The sequence below is a fragment of the Myotis nattereri genome (genome assembly GCF_964212035.1).
Source record: "Myotis nattereri genome assembly, chromosome: 3".
Lineage (NCBI taxonomy): Eukaryota > Metazoa > Chordata > Mammalia > Chiroptera > Vespertilionidae > Myotis > Myotis nattereri.
Window position 1 is genome coordinate 200964499 of NC_138077.1, and position 18471 is coordinate 200982969.

General features: G+C 41.4%; 1 protein-coding gene across 1 annotated transcript in view; it reads right to left on the reverse strand.

The window, feature by feature from the left end:
• The window catches only part of MACO1 (macoilin 1), a 59515-nt gene that overhangs the window by 18533 nt on the left and 22511 nt on the right, over positions 1-18471 (reverse strand). The window contains exon 6 of the mRNA XM_081085940.1: positions 16690-17191. Within this exon, the coding sequence (XP_080942066.1) occupies positions 16690-17191 (502 nt within the window). The remainder of the gene's footprint in view (positions 1-16689; positions 17192-18471) is intronic.

The following is an 18471-nucleotide window of genomic DNA, read 5'->3' on the forward strand; positions in this document are numbered from 1 at the left end:
TAACTTAACCTTAAACATTCACTATATTTTAATCCTTTACTAAAGTAGGTAGTTAAAATGATTTACAATCCCTTATTGGATTTCTTTTTCATTATAGAAGTGATACCCCGTCTATATTTTTAAAAAACTGCATACAATAGAAAAGTATAAGGAATAAAAACGTAGTAACTCATAATCTTCTCATCCAGACAGAATCACCCACTATTCACATTTGGTTTACTTATTTTCTGTCTTTTTTTCCTTTATCTTTCTTCACACATGTAAATATTTTTAATATTGGTGAGAGAGTAACACACATACAGTTTCTATATCTTAAGCCATTAGAAATTTTTTATAAATAATTTCATTGCTGCATAGTATTCCATTGTGTGGCTGTACTATGCAATCTTACTTTCTAAGATATAGTTGTTTTTGCATATGGTCATTAAAAAGTGTCTGTGTGAGTTTTAAATGAATTATGTGATCAGTACATTGAACTGAATCAAGCCAGTCAAGTGCCAGGGGCACTTATTAGACAGATAGCTACTACCTGTCTTAATGATATACTTAACCCCTTGATGCTGAAGGTCAATACTTCATAGATAAAAATCCTGCATAATAAAAGGCTAATATGCAAATCAACCCAACAGCAGAATGACTGGTCACTATGACATACTCTGACCACCGGGGGGCAGATGCTCAATGCAGGAGTTGCCCCTTGGTGGTCAGTGTGCTCCCACAGGGGGAGCGCTGCTCAGCCAGAAGCCCTGAGTTGGGCTCACAGCTGGTGAGCACAGTGGTGGTGGCAGGAGCCTCTCCCGCCTCCGTGGCAGGCAGACATCCCCCAAGGGCTCCCGGACTGCGAGAGGGCACAGGCTGGGCTGAGGAACCCTCCCTGAGTGCACAAATTTTGTGCACTGGGCCTCTAGTACAGATATATAATTTATTGATGTGATACACTGAGAAGGTGTTAAGAAGGTAATGCAAAATCTTCAAATGTATTCATGAGATTTTATTAAAATGTCAATAGCTATAATATAAATTTAAAACAAGTGATCAGGAAGAACATGAAACAGAAGTAATAGTTTATAACCCTAAAATGCATTTCAGTAAATAGAGATTGAAAAAAGAAGGAAAAAAGTTCATCTGTGAGCTCATACCCCATTTTTGAGAGCTAAAGCCTACTTTCTTCCCTACACAATAGAAGATTAAGGGGTAAAAGGCAAATTTCCTCCAGAACTGCAACCTCATCCAAAAAAAAAAAGAGGGGGGCCAGACATCTCAGGCAAACTTTGGTAAGGCTTAGGCAGGCAATAAATGCACTTGCAGCTTGCCCAGCTCCTGTGGCACTACTTCTCACCCCCACAAAGGCTGTCTAATGGTGTCACCGCTTGGAAGACAGACAGGGCCCATGGCGAAGCCGGAGTCTATGTCCAATAAATAAATCTATTTGTGCCAGTTAGATAAGGCAGGGTTCTAGCCAACTGAAAATGTTACCTATTAGGCCCAGGCACCTTTCCTAGCCACTTTACTGATCATTTTAGAAAATGGCATTCAACTTCTAACCTTGTGAAGCTGCATCTGAACTCCAACTCACAAGTGAGAGCTGGGGCCATCCAGAGCAGAACTTCCTCAGGTCTGCACTCTGATGGCTGGGCTGACTTCAAAGCAAAGCTGACAAGTTGAGGATCCCTCTTACCCACTCCAAACCTTAACTCTATCTCACCTTCTCCCTCATCCTTCCCACCTAAGGTAAGTTATAATGTAAATGGTGGATAATTATTTAATTTTAATAGGACAAGATTTACATTTTAATAACCTCTGGAAGAATGAAGCTCAAATATTAACCCTTCAGGCAGGCTAAATAGGAAAAAAATCTTTGAGTATCTTGAAGTATACCTGGTAGTAAAACAAAGTACAGTATTTAAGTGTCAGCTTTTAGTTGAAAGGGGTATTGTTTTTAAGTATAGGGAAAGGTTGGAAGATATTTATGTCTAAATGTCTGTAATCCTTATCTTCTGTGAATTACTTGAATTACAAGATGATTTCATTGAAAGTTTAAAAGGCTCCAATAACTTCGAGGTTTTAATAAAGCCTGAAGCTTTGAGGCCTGACTGAGAAGCACAGAGGAACTTGAAGGCTTTGGGGCAGTAAAGTTCCCCAGGAAGCAAGTCTTACAAAAAAGAGGGAGACCGTTTCTCAGCCAGGACTTTACCTAGAGGTGACCAGGTTCCCTAAACACTCTGGGTCACACTCCATAAAACCACCTAAGTGTGTATCTGCGGGCGTGGCCCCAGGAGCCCATCAGGAGGACAGGGAGCCGTGGCTCTGCTGGCTATCTCTGAACTCTTACGTGCTAGTGGCAGAGATGCTGCAGGCTCTCCAGGACAACACGGCCCTCACAATTCTGCTTGCTTTCTAAGAAAAGGGCTTCAGGTCCTCTCCAAATTATACAGCCAATTGATTGAAAGAAACCTGTCTCACAAGTCAAAATCACCCACTCCTTGTTTCCAGACATCTTCTGCCTTTTATTATACCACTTAACCTGGGAGGAACGGACTCTAACTTTCAAATTTTACTCATTCTCTAAGGCCCAGTTAAAAAATTAAAACAAACAACTGAACAAACCCTCCAGCACGAGGTGCTGATCTCCAGGCCCAAAGCTCCCTCTCTTTCTGAAATCTGAAAGCCTTTACTGTTGACGCTTCTCATTTGGCACTAAACCAGTGGTTCTCAACCTTCTGGCCCTTTAAATACAGTTCCTCATGTTGTGACCCAACCATAAAATTATTTTCATTGCTACTTCATAACTGTAATGTTGCTACTGTTATGAATCGTAATGTAAATATCTGATATGCAGGATGGTCTTAGGCGACCCCTGTGAAAGGGTCGTTCGACCACCAAAGGGGTCACGACCCACAGGTTGAGAACCACTGCACTAAACCATTCATTGCTTGTACTTTTTAAAATTTGTTCTGGTTTTTAGTCGTTTCCCATGTATCTTATTTCTAAAAAGTCTGTAAGTTTTCTGAAGCCAGAAACCAATTGTGCTATAAAATTAGAAGCTGGAACTATATTTCTAAAGTTTCTTCCAATCCTTCCAGACCATGTCTCTCACCCTCACTCTGTCCTTCGAGAGAACAGGTCAGTGTTATGACAGAGGAGGCTCTAGAACCCTGTCTACAGCAGGCCGTCAGATATTTAGTTTCAATAATGGCTGAAGGAGACGGGGCAAGTAGGTCCTTGCTTATCAAGAAGGCAGGAGAAAAATGAATGAAGAGCAACCGCTCCATCTTGGTAAGTATCTAATTCCATTAGGACAGTGGACGGCAAACTGCGGCCCCTTGAGTGTGGCTCTTCCACAAAATACCACGTGCGGGCGCACACGTACAGTGCGATTGAAACTTCGTGGCCACACTCAAGGGGCCAATGGCTCACGAGCTGCAGTTTGCCGACCACTGCATTAGGAGATCCCCTGGTATACATTAATCATACAAGGCAAGACTTGCTTAGGGACCACACAGCTGTGTATGCAGGAAGCTGAGCTCATAAAATCAAAGATCTGCCCCCCAGCCCCAAATAGCCTGTATCCTCTCCATAACTCCTTCCCCTCTCCCCTTTACAGGTCACTCACTCTGACAGGACAGGCAGCACGGGTCATTCTCATAAAATCGTGAAAATACCTCATTACTGACTGAAGCTGCTCAGGGATACCCTGTGAACCACAGCTTTGGAAACAGCAAAATAAAGCTGCCTCAGGTCTCACAATTGCTTGCCACACACAAGCATCCAAAAATAAGCAACAGCCTGATGACCTAATTACTAGGTGAAAGCGTATTACAAAATACCTCTGTCTCTGCTCCCCGATCCATCAAATACAAAAGGCAAACACATTCCTTTTCATTAAGGAATGCAAAGAAATGCAGAAAAGGAATCCTAGACTTTCACACAACTGGTCATTCTGGGAAATGAACAACTGACTTCTCGAAATCCTTCAAGAATAAAGGTATAAGGGCCAAAAACTAGTATTTTTAATAAGGTCTTTAAAGGCTGTGGTCAGATTTGGTAGTTTGTAAAAGTCCTTAAAACGTTCATATCTGTTGATGCAGCATACTCCTCCCAGATATTTCTTCAGAAGACTGGTGATAGAAAGATTTATGTAAAAGTGTGTTTGTTGCAGCATTACTTATAATTAAGAAACACTTAAATATTCAACAGAGATTGGCTAAATTGTATATTCATGTGTCTGTCTGACATGCAACCATTAAAAAACCATTGAGGAAGAATATTCAATGACAAGGGAGCATGTTCATGATACAGTCAGTAAAAAGGACAAAAAAAGAAAAAAGACTTGGAGGCTATATATTAAGATAGTGGCACCCTAGCTGGTTTGGCTCAGTGGATAGAATGTTGGCCTGCAGACTGAAGGGTCTTGGGTTCAATTCCGGTAAAGGGCACATGCCCTGGTTGCAAGCTTAATCCCCAGTAGGGGGTGTGCACAGGAGGCAGCTGATCAATGATTCTCTCTCATCTTGATGTTTCCAGCTCTCTCCCGTCCTCTCTCAAATCAATATATATATATATATATATATATATATATATATATATACACACACATGGTAGTGGCTATCTTTTATCTTAAAAGTTGGATATAATCAACATATATAACTTATTTTCAACATTTTAATTATTTTATAATTGGGAAAAAAAGTTATTTTAATAGAGGCTGTTAATGGACTTCCCATAGTTTTCACTGTTGCTCTTAGATTTTCCCATATTATAGACCAGTTTTAGAATATTCTGAAAGTCTTAGGGAAAATCCAACTCTTTTACTTTACAAACTTTTTAGGTCATTCCAAAAAAAAGGGCAGTCTTAACTTTCTGAAGTAGATAATGGTTTGGTTCCTTAATCTACATTCCATTCGTCAGTTCCTATCAAAACAATAGTTTTTCTAAATCTGGATTCTAGAGCTAGTTTATTGTCCTGCTCTGGCTCCCTAAGGAAAGAGGAGAGAGCAGGCATTGCTTTGACATCAGGCCTGACATTACAAGGGATGGTACTAAAAGGTCCAATTCTAAACTAGCTGGCCTGTGAAATCTGTGAATAACTAGTGTCCATGTCCCAAATTCTGGTGTATTTTTTGCTCTAAAATCATGGCAGAAAAACATCTTGGAGTGGAAGAAGTCACCAGTCCTAGGCACAGGAGGCCTAAGCAGGTCTGTTTTGTTTGAGGAAAACCAGAAACCTGAACCACCTTCTTGTCCCCTCTCTTCTAAGTGGTCTGAAAGCCTCCTAGTCAGGGGTGAGGATTGAACAATAAAGGGGGCAGTCTTTGACTGGGGGCGGAGTGCTGACAAAAGTGCTTATTTTCCAGGAGCGCAAGGAACGACAGGAGAGGCAGAAAGGTACAACAGTACATGGCAAACTAGTTAATGGGATTTACCAGATAATCCCTAACAAAAGTCCTTCCTATAAGAGTCAAGTTTGATTGGTATATTAGTGGGGTCAGGGGGTAGGAGGGAGCAAAACTAAGAATAACAGGAAGGGTCAGGTGCAGAGGTTGCAAACTGGTGAGCTAATCTGGTCTATAAATATGTTTGTTTGACCCTTCCCTGCATGATGTTAAAAAAAAATTTTTAACAGGTAGATTTCACATAAAGATATCTATTTTCGGCATCTCTTCAAAATACCAGATTTAGCAACATTGGGCCTGCAACACCCCCCTCCCCCCGCCCTCTCCCTCAAGCCACAATTAGCTGTCCTGTTTGGAAGAGTATGTGCTCCAAACTCTCTGGTGCCTGGTGCAGTACTAAATACAGATGATTGAACCCTGGCCTCCCCCTCGTGCCTGTGCAGCACTGGTTCTAGAGCCAAGGGAAAGGTCAGGGCAATGGTCCTTTTGAGTTCATTATTCTGTGTTTCTGTTTCAAATCTGTTACAGCATTCTATCAAGAAAGGTGAAGTGGCCCATAGCTGGTTTGGCTCTGTGGATAGAGCATTGGCCTGTGGACTGAAAGGTCCCAGGTTTGATTCCTGTCAAGGGCACATGCCCGGGTTGCAGGCTCAATCCCCAGTAGGAGGCGTGAAGGAGGCAGCTGATCAATTGATTCTCTCTCATCATTGATGTTCTATCTCTCCCTCTCTCCTCCTCTCTGAAATCAATAAAAATGTTTTAAAAATACAAAAAGAAAGGTGAAACGCACTTTATGAGAGAGAAGAGTTGCATTTTTCCCATAAAAACAAAACAAAACAATAAACAAACACAAAATTTGTTTTGTGTTCTAGCCAGGGTCTCAGCTGGCTAGAAAAATGATCTCAAAATCCCCAAAAGAGGTGCACAGACTGCAGTACACTCATGCTGACTGTTAAAGTATTCAAACAACCAGTTTCTAAATGATAGCGTGAGTAACATTTAAAGAACATAGTTCCTTTTGCTAGAAGTACCTCCTCTTCAGGGAATCCACCTCTAATCCCCTTAGCTGGAAATCTCAATTCATTATGTGCCAGAAGGGGTACTGACTCAAAGTTTTATAGTAGTTCCTTCTGAATTCTAGGGAGGAAACTGCAATCTGTTTGATTAGAATGAAGTCTCAGTACTAAACATAAAAATTTTTCTAATGCAGACTCTGCCTCCCAGATAATTTGTGTTATTTCAAACTTTATATATCCATACAACATAGGTAAGTATCTTCCTTGACCACCTGGGTATGGACTCATTAAGTGAATTGCTGGCTTAAATTCATTAATGTCTAGGTTCTAAAGTGCTACATGGGTTTCAAGCCATAAAACAGCCTGTTTAAGTATAAAATGATCATGCTTCTATTGCCACGTTTATACCAAGCATAGTATAGTTTTAAATCACTGCAATGGTTAAAATAAACTCAAACTATATTTTGAGTTAATATAAACAGAGCTAACCAAGTAAAACTTATAGGTACCTTAAATATCATAAGCATGGCAGAAAATGAAAATAAATCAGGTCTGAGAACATAATCTGCTCAGAGACAATGCTAGACAAACATAAATCAAATACATGTTCCCACAGAGAGAAAACAAACACACCAAACTTGGCTCTACTACTTATTTTTTCCACTTAATTATTTCCAAATAATTTAGTAGCAGCTATATCCAATAAATTTAATCTAGTTAGAACCTCCACGTGTCCAGTGTTCATAATCTTCATTCTAAAGTTTACCTCTCAGCTGAAACCGATACTGTTACAAATAAACTACTGCATGCACCTGTAAAATGGACAGCCTGCTCTGGTAGCCAGCACTCACGGGGAGGGTGTCAAGCAAGCCATTTTGCAGTAGTAGTTTGGCAGAGGTGCACGTGACTGCACATATAGGGAAAGCAGCCGGGGTGAAAGCTCAACACCCAAATCACCCAGGTCAGATTTCCTTTGGCAAACGGTTCCTGACACATAGTAAAATGCATTCAAATGCAAAAGAGAACAAACAAATACACTGTAGCACCGGAGATGATCTATGTAAAAGCAGTCAACACATTTTCTAACCTGGGAGATGCCTTCAGAGGAAAGGTTGAAACAGACACATGGGGTCTGAGCTCTCTCCAGTGGCTACTACAACACCATAGAGATGAAGAGAATGGCCAGGGCTCAGGGTGGAGGGAGGGAAGGCCCATGGGAAAGATGAATGAGACAGGGCAAACGGGTTTCCTCCCTGGCTGTTCCTGGCTGAGATGAGGCTTGTGCCTAGCTAGACTCCTTGGCTCTGGAGTACAACCAACCACTGCGAAAGCGAGTGGCGTTTTTGCCAGCAGCCCCTTGCAGTTTTCTTCCCTTGTAACTTCGAGAAATTCTTGAACTTCCTGTACAGCCTTCGAAGAGTACTGACAGAGTACTGAATTTCAAAACTTTCTGGGAAATACCAAGGAAAGGAGCTTAGAGTATAAGGTCTTCTATATTTCAGAAATAAAATTCACAACAATCTACTCAAGAACAACAAAGTTTGATACTGGTGTCTGTCTGGTCCTTGGCCTATTCTAATGTGATATGGAGGTTTTCTAACTTCGAAAGCCTTTGAGCTACACTGCCACTCAACTTTGAGAACTACACTGCACTGCAATGAAATCACTGAGGCCCATCTCCTATCCCCATTCTAATATTTTCCCTGCGTAAAGGTAGTATTCATTCAACAAGTATTTATTGAGCATCTACTCTGAGCAAAGAACTGTGTACTATGGCAGATTAGGAGAAAAGAAGATCCCCCTGCCTTCATTAGGACACATTCTATTATAGGTATAAACCTGTGGAAAAATTCATACTACATAGAAACAATGTAGAAAGTAAATATCCTATATAATAAATGGTTAATATGCAAATTGTCCCTTCGACAGGGAGTTCGACTGGGAGTTCAACTGAAAGTTCAACCAGGGGGCGGGGCCAGCCAGCCAACTGCCCGCGACCCCTCCCCCAGCTGACCCCGCCCCTGATCACCCCCCCACCCTGATCGGGGGCAGGGCCACTGGCCAACTGCCCACGATCCCTCCCCACCACCAGCCCGATCGGGGCAGGCCAGCTGGATCCCACCCGTGCACAAATTCATGTACCGGGCCTCTAGTCCCCTATCATCATCTACAATTGACTGTTTGGTATATACTATCCTATATAATAAAAGCCTAATATGCTAAGTGTCCGGTCAACCGTCAGCCATTCAACCAATCAAAGCGTAATATGCTAATGATATGCTAAGGCTGCTCAACTGTTCGCTATGACATGCAATGACCACCAAGGGGCAGACAGTCAACCGGTTGACTAGTCGCTATGACAAGCACCGACCACCAGGGGGCAGAAACTCCAACTGGTAGGTTAGCTTGCTGCTGGGGTTCGGCAGATCGGGACTGAGCAAAATGGGCAGGACACACCCTGAACCTTCCTGCGGTCCCTCCCCGGCACCAATCATGCACTGGTGGGGTCCCTTGGCCTGGCCTGCACCCTCTTGCAACCCAGGACCCCTTGGGAGATGTTGGAGAGCCGGTTTCAGCTTGATCCCACAGGCCAGGCTGAGGGACACCACTGGTGCATGAATTCATGCACCAGGCCTCTAGTTTCAAATAATTTTCTGTGTACATAAGAACTATATCCTTCCATATTTTGTAATGGGTTCATACTAAATAATCTGTTTTGCTACTTCCCCTTTAATAATTAATCTTTCCAATTACCTTCTTTTAAAATGGGTTTCTACCTTTCAAGAGAATCCTTTGTAACCTTCCCACTTAAACTACTGTGATTCCCACACTTAGAACTCTTCAGGGCCTTGGGGGAGGGCTGGAATGGTTCATAAAAGGCCATGCCCCTTCCCAAGGTACCTGTCCCAGGAATGCTCATAGGCTTTATTCCTGCACTGACTGCTGTATCTTGTTTCTTCTCCATAGTCAGGTCTTGGCTTTGGATTCTAGTCCTGCTTTGTGTCTACAATCTTGGGCTCCATGATCTGAATCTTCTTCCCACTTCCTGTTGTAACTTAGAACTAACAAGTTCATTCCCTTCCCTGTCCTGGGAGCTAAAAGCCAACCCCACCCACTCCTAACCTCGAACCAGGCCAGTACCCACACAGCTCCCTACAAGGGAAAGGAAAGATGGATAGTTGCAGGAAGAACTGATGTCTCTTTGTTCTTCTGGTAAAGAACATTAGCCCTCAATTTTCCTTGTTGCTTTGAAATGCTTCTTAAGCTAACAACACAGGGGCTTCCTGGAATCTCTTCACTTTGCTCTTTTTCAGTTATCCACACCAAATTATACTGAATCTACTGATCATTAAAAATCAGTATTTTTGCCCTAACCGGTTTGGCGCAGTGGATAGAGGGTCAGCCTGCGGACTCAAGGGTCCCAGGTTCGATTCCGGTCAAGGGCATGTACCTTGGTTGCGGGCACATCCCCAGTGGGGAGTGTGCAGGAGGCAGCTGATCGATGTTTCTCTCTCATCGATGTTTCTGGCTCTCTATCCCTCTCCCTTCCTCTCTGTAAAAGATCAATAAAATATATTTTTTTAAAAATATCAGTATTTTTAAAAAATGACCCTTTCTTTTCCATGGATATATATTTTTTTAATATTTTTTTATTTATTTTAGAGAGAGAGGAAGGGAGAGGGATATAGAAATAGAAACACTGATGAAAGACAGACATCCATTGGCTATCTCCTGCATGACCCCTACTGGGTATCAAGTCTGCACCCAGGCATGTGCCCTAACCGGGAATCAAACCATGACCTCCTGGTTCATAGGTCAACGCTTAACCACTGAGCCACACTGGCCGGACATATATCATTTGTGATTGTACATTAACATCTTAAAATGTGGGAAAACAAAAAATATGAAGTACTGTAAACTGTCTCCTGTTGTTTTTCCCCAAACAGCAAAACCACACTAAGTCAGAGGTTACACAGCAATCTCAAATGCTGGTATCTGGAAGATAAGATTACTCAGAAGTATAGAAGACTGAATACTAGTCAAACCACATTTGGGCGAGTCCAGTATAAGGGGAAAGATGGTTATTTTTAGCTTTTGCTATCTTCATCCTCCCTTCTGAGAGAAACCTAAAATTATAAAACATGTATTTAAAAGGCTTATTAGACTAGAAAGTGGAATGAAGAGCAATGACATTCCCATCAGCTTAAATTAGAAAGTCACACACACTCATATCACAGCCTACTAAAACACAATACTCATCAATATACTCACCAATGAACTAGAACATTGTATTGTATAGCCTAATTATAAAGTATATTGGTATCAATCTATATGCTCCAAAAATATAATTTCTCTAAGACCTAGATCTGGTAATATAAATTAGTTCCTAGGTATGAGTGTAAGTTAAAATACTCTTTGGTATAAGTGAATGAGTTAAAATTTCTTGAAGTACTTCTCGCCCTGACTGTTTTTGCTCAGTGGATAGAGCGTCAGCCTGCGGACTCAAGGGTCCCAGGTTCGATTCTGGTCAAGGGCACGTGCCTTGGTTGCGGGCACACCCCCAGTAGGGGGTGTGCAGGAAGCAGCTGAATCGATGTTTCTCTCTCATCGATGTTTCTAACTCTCTATCCCTCTTCTTCTCCCTTCCTCTCTGTAACAAAATCAATAAAATATATTTTTTTAAAAAGTACTTCTCTAGTCCTCTCCTCCCCCTAATTCCCCTTTGAGGCAGGACCCCACGTTCTTAGAGATTGCTGGGAAAATCCTGATAAACATATTCTCTTTCCTACCTCCACTTCCCAACCCCACCAGGCTCTCAGGTCTCCAAATAAGCAGAATTGTATAAACAAACTAAGTTATAAGTAACAATATTTTAGTATTTGAAATAACCAAATGAATTTAGAGAGAGATAAAAGAGCGAGTATTTGAGCATGTGAGCATTGTGGAACCCAAAGATGAGATACTGTCCACCACCGTCATCTCGGAACAGAAGGGTGGAAAGTCAGAGCTGCCTGCCATGCCCTAGCCAGTACCCACAGCATAACAGGGTCTCCTTGGCAGCTGGATCTGGAGTCTGGATGTTGCTTTATAAAGCCCTTTAATAAAATCTTTTTAAAAGAAGAAAAAAAAAAAGAGCGAGTATTTGATATACAACTTTTTCCAGATTTCAAATTTCCTCTGAACAACGGGCCCCTCTCCCCATTCCATGGCTTCAAACTTTCTTGGAACTTACTATCTCAGCAAAGTCCAGACCCCAGGACCAGAGGTCTTCCAAGCAGCCAATGATGGGCTCTCCTCAGGGTAAGTTATCCCTTGTCTTAAATTCTTCCAGTTCAGGGTTCTTAGGTCTGCTGCTGTCTACCCTTACAATTATCCCTAAAAGGCAAATTCCATGCTCAGTGGGTCTAGCTGTCTGGACCAGACTAACTCCCAAGCTAGACCCAACCAGAGTTAAATTCCCAAGGGTGTAAGCTCTCAAGGGCGGGCCCATTCTCTCTCTCTCTTTTTTTTTTAATATATTTTATTGATTTTTTTACAGAGAGGAAGGGAGAAGGAGAGGAATAGAGAGTTAGAAACATCGATGAGAGAGAAACATCGATTCAACTGCTTCCTGCACACTCCCTACTGGGGATGTGCCTGAAACCAAGGTACGTGCCCTTGACCGGAATCGAACCTGGGACCCTTTAATCCACAGGCCGATGCTCTATCCACTGAGCCAAACTGGTCAGGGCCCCCTCTCTTTTGAGATAAGTATGCACTTGTGTCTTTAGCAGGAGCAAGACTTTTTAAAACACTCAGAACAGCATCTCTCTAGAAGAAAAATAAATGAATTCTTAAATTCTAAGCATTTCTTCTATAAATGTTAACCATTGGAGCATAAAATCTAGCTCTGGTGCCAACCCTTGAACCAACTTTATCTATATGTGCATTTAAAGCTAAAACTAAAATATAAAGCAGAAAAATGAAGGCGATCAATAAACTTCTATTAAGCAGCATGGTATAACAGAAAAGGCAGAAGTCAAGAAACTTTGGTTCTGGACCTGGCACCACCACTCGAACTGGGTCACTTGGACTAGCCATTAACCTTCTAAGGCTCATTAACTTCACTGCTCAAAAGGGTTGAGGAGGCTGGTGTAGATTTTTAGATCTCTTGCAGTTCCAGAAAAAAATAATCATCATTCTAAATTCTACTCCGTTTTGTTGAATGCATTTCTACTAGGCAAACTGTGGATACTTTTCCTTTATGACTTCTCACCAGACATTATTCAACTAAGTTAAATAATTGACATCTTATTAAAAATTAGCACTAAATATAAAAAAAGATGAATCTTCTGACTTGGGTACCAAAAAAGTGGCATGGAAATAAACCAAGAAGAGACTTCTACTTTAATACTTCTATAGAACATGGAACACCTTACATTTTATACTCCAAGTTTTCAATTCTCTCTCTTAACCAGGAACACTGAAACAAGTAACAATCACCAACAAACCCCCGCAGCCCTGCGGCTGTATTTGAGAGGGAACTCTGTGCCAAGTGCAAACAAAACTGTTGGCTCTCCTGCCCGCAGGAAAGCAGCTCGGGTGTCCCACAGTGATCTGCCCAGTCTTAGCGACTGCTGAACGACTGCACAGACCCGCCATGGAATATTCCACATCAAGTGAAAATGAGGGTTAGGCTACATTGGGGAAAGGCTTTCTATATGATTTAAGTGAAAAAAAGCAGGACAAAAAACTACACAAACACTGTGGCCACAATGATATAAATGTAGGTGATGAAAATACAACATTTAACAGTAATTTGTGTCATAGTGGTGGGACTATTTTCACCTTTTCTCTACCTAAATTTTCTATAATTTTTTCACACCAAAAGTATTTTTTAAACCACCACTGAAGAAAAAAAACTAAGCAAATCTCCTTCTAATGTTTTTGTTGTTGTTAATCCTCACCTGAGGATATTTTTCCTTTGATTTTTAGAGAGAGAGGAAGGGAGTGGGAGTGACAGAGAGAGAAGCATCAATGTGAGGGAGACACACTGACTGGTTACCTCCAGCACAATCCCCAACCAGGGCCAGGGATCAGGGCTCCAACTGAGGTACAATGCTTGATGGAAATCAAACCCCAGACCCTTCAGTCCAAGGGCCAACAATCTATCCAGTGAGCCAAACCGGCTAGGGCTCTCATTCTCATTTACATCACTCTTTTCTAACCCAGCACTTAGTTGAAAAACAAAACAACAGCAACAAAACAAAAAAACTGATCTTTCTCATTGCTTTTTCTGCTTTTGTCTAGAATTTTTTCACATGTCAGAATTAAAAATATTTTTGGCTACCAACATTGTAAGTCTGTTGCTAAATACCTTGGGTAAAGGATTCAGAAACCAAGCTGGCAGAATTCAAGTGATTTTGTAAGATATGTATTTCTCAAATCAAAAGAGGGCTTTGGCCTGGTTTTAGCAAATTCCAAACTTTTCCTGGGAAGGATCCTATAGGCAACACTTATTCCCAAGTTCTTTAACATCACCCACATTCCTTAACCTTAGTGATCTATCAGCATGTTTTCTGTAAAGGGCTAAATAGTAAATACCTTCAGCTTTGTAGGCCATTACAACTACTTAACTCCATCACTGTCGTGCAAAGGCAGCCATATAGACACTATGTAAATAAATAAAATGTTTTACAAAATCAGGCAGTGGGCCAGATTTGGCCTGTGCCCAGTTGTTTGACACTTTTAATATATAGCACATTAGAGAACATCCATGGAGCTTGGAGAAATGGAAAAAAGATCTGAAGGACTATTTGCCCTTTCTTAGGGAATGAACATCAAATCTTATTTTGACAGCTATAGTGATCTACAAGAATTCTCTTTGAACGTAGTATACTAATGAATTCCTGCCACCTAAGTAAAGCTACTGAATTGGTTCCTCAAATATAGCAGTTCTCAACCATGATATTGAGAAAGACACAGCTATAGAATGTGTTGTAATTAATTTACTACTAATAATACAGTAATGGCTTTCAAAAGATTTTTAAAAATATGTATTTAAAGGGGTAGCTCAATATTCTCCCTACAGCCAGCATGGACCTGCACACAACTCTGGGTGTGTCTGCAGTAGCAAAGGGCTAATCTGCAGTGTCAGCCGTTTATGTTGCACCAGAAGGAGCCTGAATCCAGCCCTCTCCATCTGAACTCAAACATGCTTAACTCTCTAGCTAACAACTCAAACATGTCAAGTTTGGATCAGTTACAGTCTTATTAATATTCATCATGAAGGCAAACAAGAGGAAACAGGAGAGAGCCAAGAAGAGCGAGAGGAAGTGTGATAAGACTTTCTACAGCCAAGCTGGATAATTTACTCAGATAGATAGTCTTCTTTTTATAAACTTTCATTGTTGTTCATCATAAAAAAAACTTGAAAATGCATGAAAATAAAAAGAAAAAATAAAGCCTCAATACTACCATGGGGCAATAACCATTGTTATCATTTTGGTTTCTCTCCCTTCAAATCCTTTTCCTATGTATATTCTTTAAAAATTATTTTTAATAAAATTGCTTTCTACTTTCTTTATAAAATATTGCCATTAGCACTTTCCTATATTGTCTAATATGGCTCAAAAACATAATTGTAATGCCTATATTAAAAGTCCATCAAATGGATGAACCATAATTTATTTACATTTATCCCCTACTGTTGGATATTTAGGTCATCTCCTTATTTTTTATATTACATTAAAAGTTGAAAATAATCCTATGGAAGCTTATAAAAGTATTTAAATACAATATTTTCTACTTATGTATTTGATAGAAGGTATTCCCTAAAACAGAGTAATATTCTGGGACCCTTCCGATCAGGCACATCACATTAGTGACCACAGGAAGAGGCACGGGGGCACTGGACCCACCACATACTGGAAGACTGACCATCTGAGTGAGTCCTTGAACTTCTTTACTGAAGGTAGATCAGGCAGTAGAGTCAATCAACAACCACAACTGAGGCCCAAGTGAGATGGTGTCATAAGACTGAGCCTTGACTGCTCTCTCTGCAATACCCAACAGAGGAAAATTGTTTTGAGTTGACTGCCATTATTAAAATTGTATAGGAGAAAGGATATCAAAAAGCTTGATATCAAAAGGATATCAAAAGTTTTTATTTATAGCATATAATAAATCTGTGGGATAGCTGAAATAAAAGGTCAACTAATTGGTCTTTCCCCCATGGGTATCTACAGGCGGGTTCTCTGCTGAGCGCTTTCTCTACAAGCATGATGTCGTAACAGACAGATGGGGGCACCAGCCTGACGTCAGCAACAACAGGGTGTGCTTCCAAAAGTGATGGGGCCATAAAATTTCAAGAGCCTTTCGCAGTACAGCCCAAATATATTTCCCTTAATCTAGCCACCAATCAGAAATGAAAAGAAATTAATAATCTTGTTTATATAAGTTAAAACACTGGAAACCTTCTCTCCTAGAATACACTGTTCTTACGCAAGCCAAAGGAGAAGGACTGTAAGGTAACTTTTAGAGGGAGTTACAATTGCCCTCTTCAGTTACACATTTAAAAAAGCTCTAGTTCAGATACCAGTTTCCAAATTAAAAGATATGAGGGTACAAGGAACATGGGTATTTTAAAGAATACACAAAAATATAAAATACAGCAAAATTAAGTCTGAGCCAGTCAAGGTAATACATTATTATTTTATTAAAGATGAAAAAAGGAATTATTTCTGGTTTAAATCCATGTCTAACACTGTATTTACCTCTGGAACTTTTAGAAAGAGATTATTTTCAAACCTAACTTTCCCAGAGTTATTTGGAGAATGATTTGCATTTTAAGTAGAAAAACAATCAAGCACAGAGTGGTAAGGGCAATTTTCCACCACCCTTTTTGGTATCTATCTGACAAAGAGATTTGCATCAACAGGACACACACTCTTCTTTTTGTGTCATGCCACAAGAACTTTGAATATGCAAAAAGGACAAAGTCTAAAGATAAGCTTCTCCATAGCATTAGAAAATCAAGTTACATGTAAATATGTCAAATGTGGAAAGCAATCACTGTCCCTTCTTAAAACACTGGAAAGAGCTGGAATCAATGCTTCAGAACAGTGGCACCGTGGCCAACAAACCCTTATGAAATAAACACTAAACTGTCAAATGCCACAGTTTATAGTTATAGTATCTGATCACCAACAATTCCCATAGGCCCATATGGAAGTGTGTCTTTCAAGACCTAAGGTAAGTTTATTGGAAAATGTGGGTAAGGACACAGCAGGCACACTTACCTTACCAGTGCATCTGGTTTGCTTAGCTGGTTATTAGGAATACAGTTTTCCATTAAGTCTTTGTGTGTAGTTGGGCTCTTGCTACTGCATTTCTGCTTCTTCTCATTTTTACTAGATGAAGAAGGAATGCTCCCATTTGTGGCGCTGTGACTTCGAGGTGAGGAGTTCACAACTCCACTGGCATTTTTGTAATTTTTTGAGGAAGCAGTGCATGAGTCCTCTTTCAAGAGGTTTTCTGTACTTCCCACAAGATCATTATTTAACCTTTTACTGTTGATATGATTTTCCATATACTCAATTTCTTGTATTTTAGAGTCTACAGGTTGTAGAATATTGTTGTTATTTATTCCAAGGTTGTGTTTTTTGGCATCCTTGTCCTTTTCTTTCCCTTTTTCTCGGTATTCTATCTCTGGCAAAGTTGTGGAGAGTTTTTTGTTGGCTGGGATGCCTCCGTTGTGGTGTATAAGGATGGAGGAATCCATATCAGGTAATCCTTTGGCAGCTACAATACCAAAAACAAACCAACAAACAAAAAATCCACATCAGAATATTTAGTTGTATAAAACAGAAAAGACTGATTCAATAAACTGCATTATCTATGCTTAGAAACTCACATTAATCTGCAAGCTCATTTCGAAGCAGTAACTACACCACATCATGCTAACTTCAAGAAGCAAATCCAAATAAATTTGAGAAGCTGAATACTTAGAAAATTGCCATCTACATGTATAAAAGCCAAGCAACTGGAACTACAGGGAGACCAGAACGACTGGTCACTATGATGCACACTGCGGCGGCCAACCGGCCTGATCGGGACACTGATCGGCCCCCCAAACCTCCCACGGCCCCTCCCCCTGGCCAGCCCTGCCCCCACCAGTTCCCCCACCCCGAATGAGGGTGGGCCGGCAAGGGGGGGGGCTGTGGGAGGTTGGATAGCCATCCCAGCCCCTAATAAGCCCTCTCCCCACTGCCCCCCCAGCTGGTCCGGCCCCATTGGGCCCTGATCGGGAGCAGGGCCAGCTGGCCAACTGCCCGCAGCCCCCTGGCCCGCCCCACACCTGATCAACGTCCCCCCTGGGGGCCAACCTCCTGTGGCCCTGTCCCCCGGCTAGCAGGCCCCGATCACCTAATTGGGGCCTGCCAGCCAACCTCTCAGTCCCTCCCCCTGGCAGGCCCCAATCGCCCAATCAGGGCCAGGCCCCGGGCTGGGACGAGGAACCAGGGGTGGGTGGTGGCGGATGCAGTGAGGAAAGGAGGAGGGGCGGAGGTCAGGAGGCAGGGAACCGTGCAGTGGCAGTGCATGGGCAGAGAGGGAAGGGTGAGGGGAGAGGTGGGGAGGTGGGGAACTTGATTGGCCCTGATCACCAGCCAGGCCTAGGGAACCGACCTGTGCATGAATTTTGTGCACTGTGCCTCTAATCATTTATAAACACCAAACAAGCCACTAAAACTTTGCCTCAAAAATACAATGAGGATTTTATAATTAAATCCTACTTCATTTATCGGTCAAATCAAACTTGAGGTGAGGGGACACAAGCAGACCATATTCATAAGAAGCCATATTTTAAGAAATGTTGAGATTAAACAAACTTAATAACTTAATTGAAAACAAAGAGATTAAATGAAACAAAAGAAGTGTGATGTTACAATTCAAATCTACTTTTTTTTTTCCTTGACTCTAGATTTGACATAAGAAGTCTGGTCTGGCTGGTGTGGCTCAGTGGTTGAGCATCAATCTATGTACCAGGAGGTCATGGTCAACTCCTGGTCAGGGCACATGTC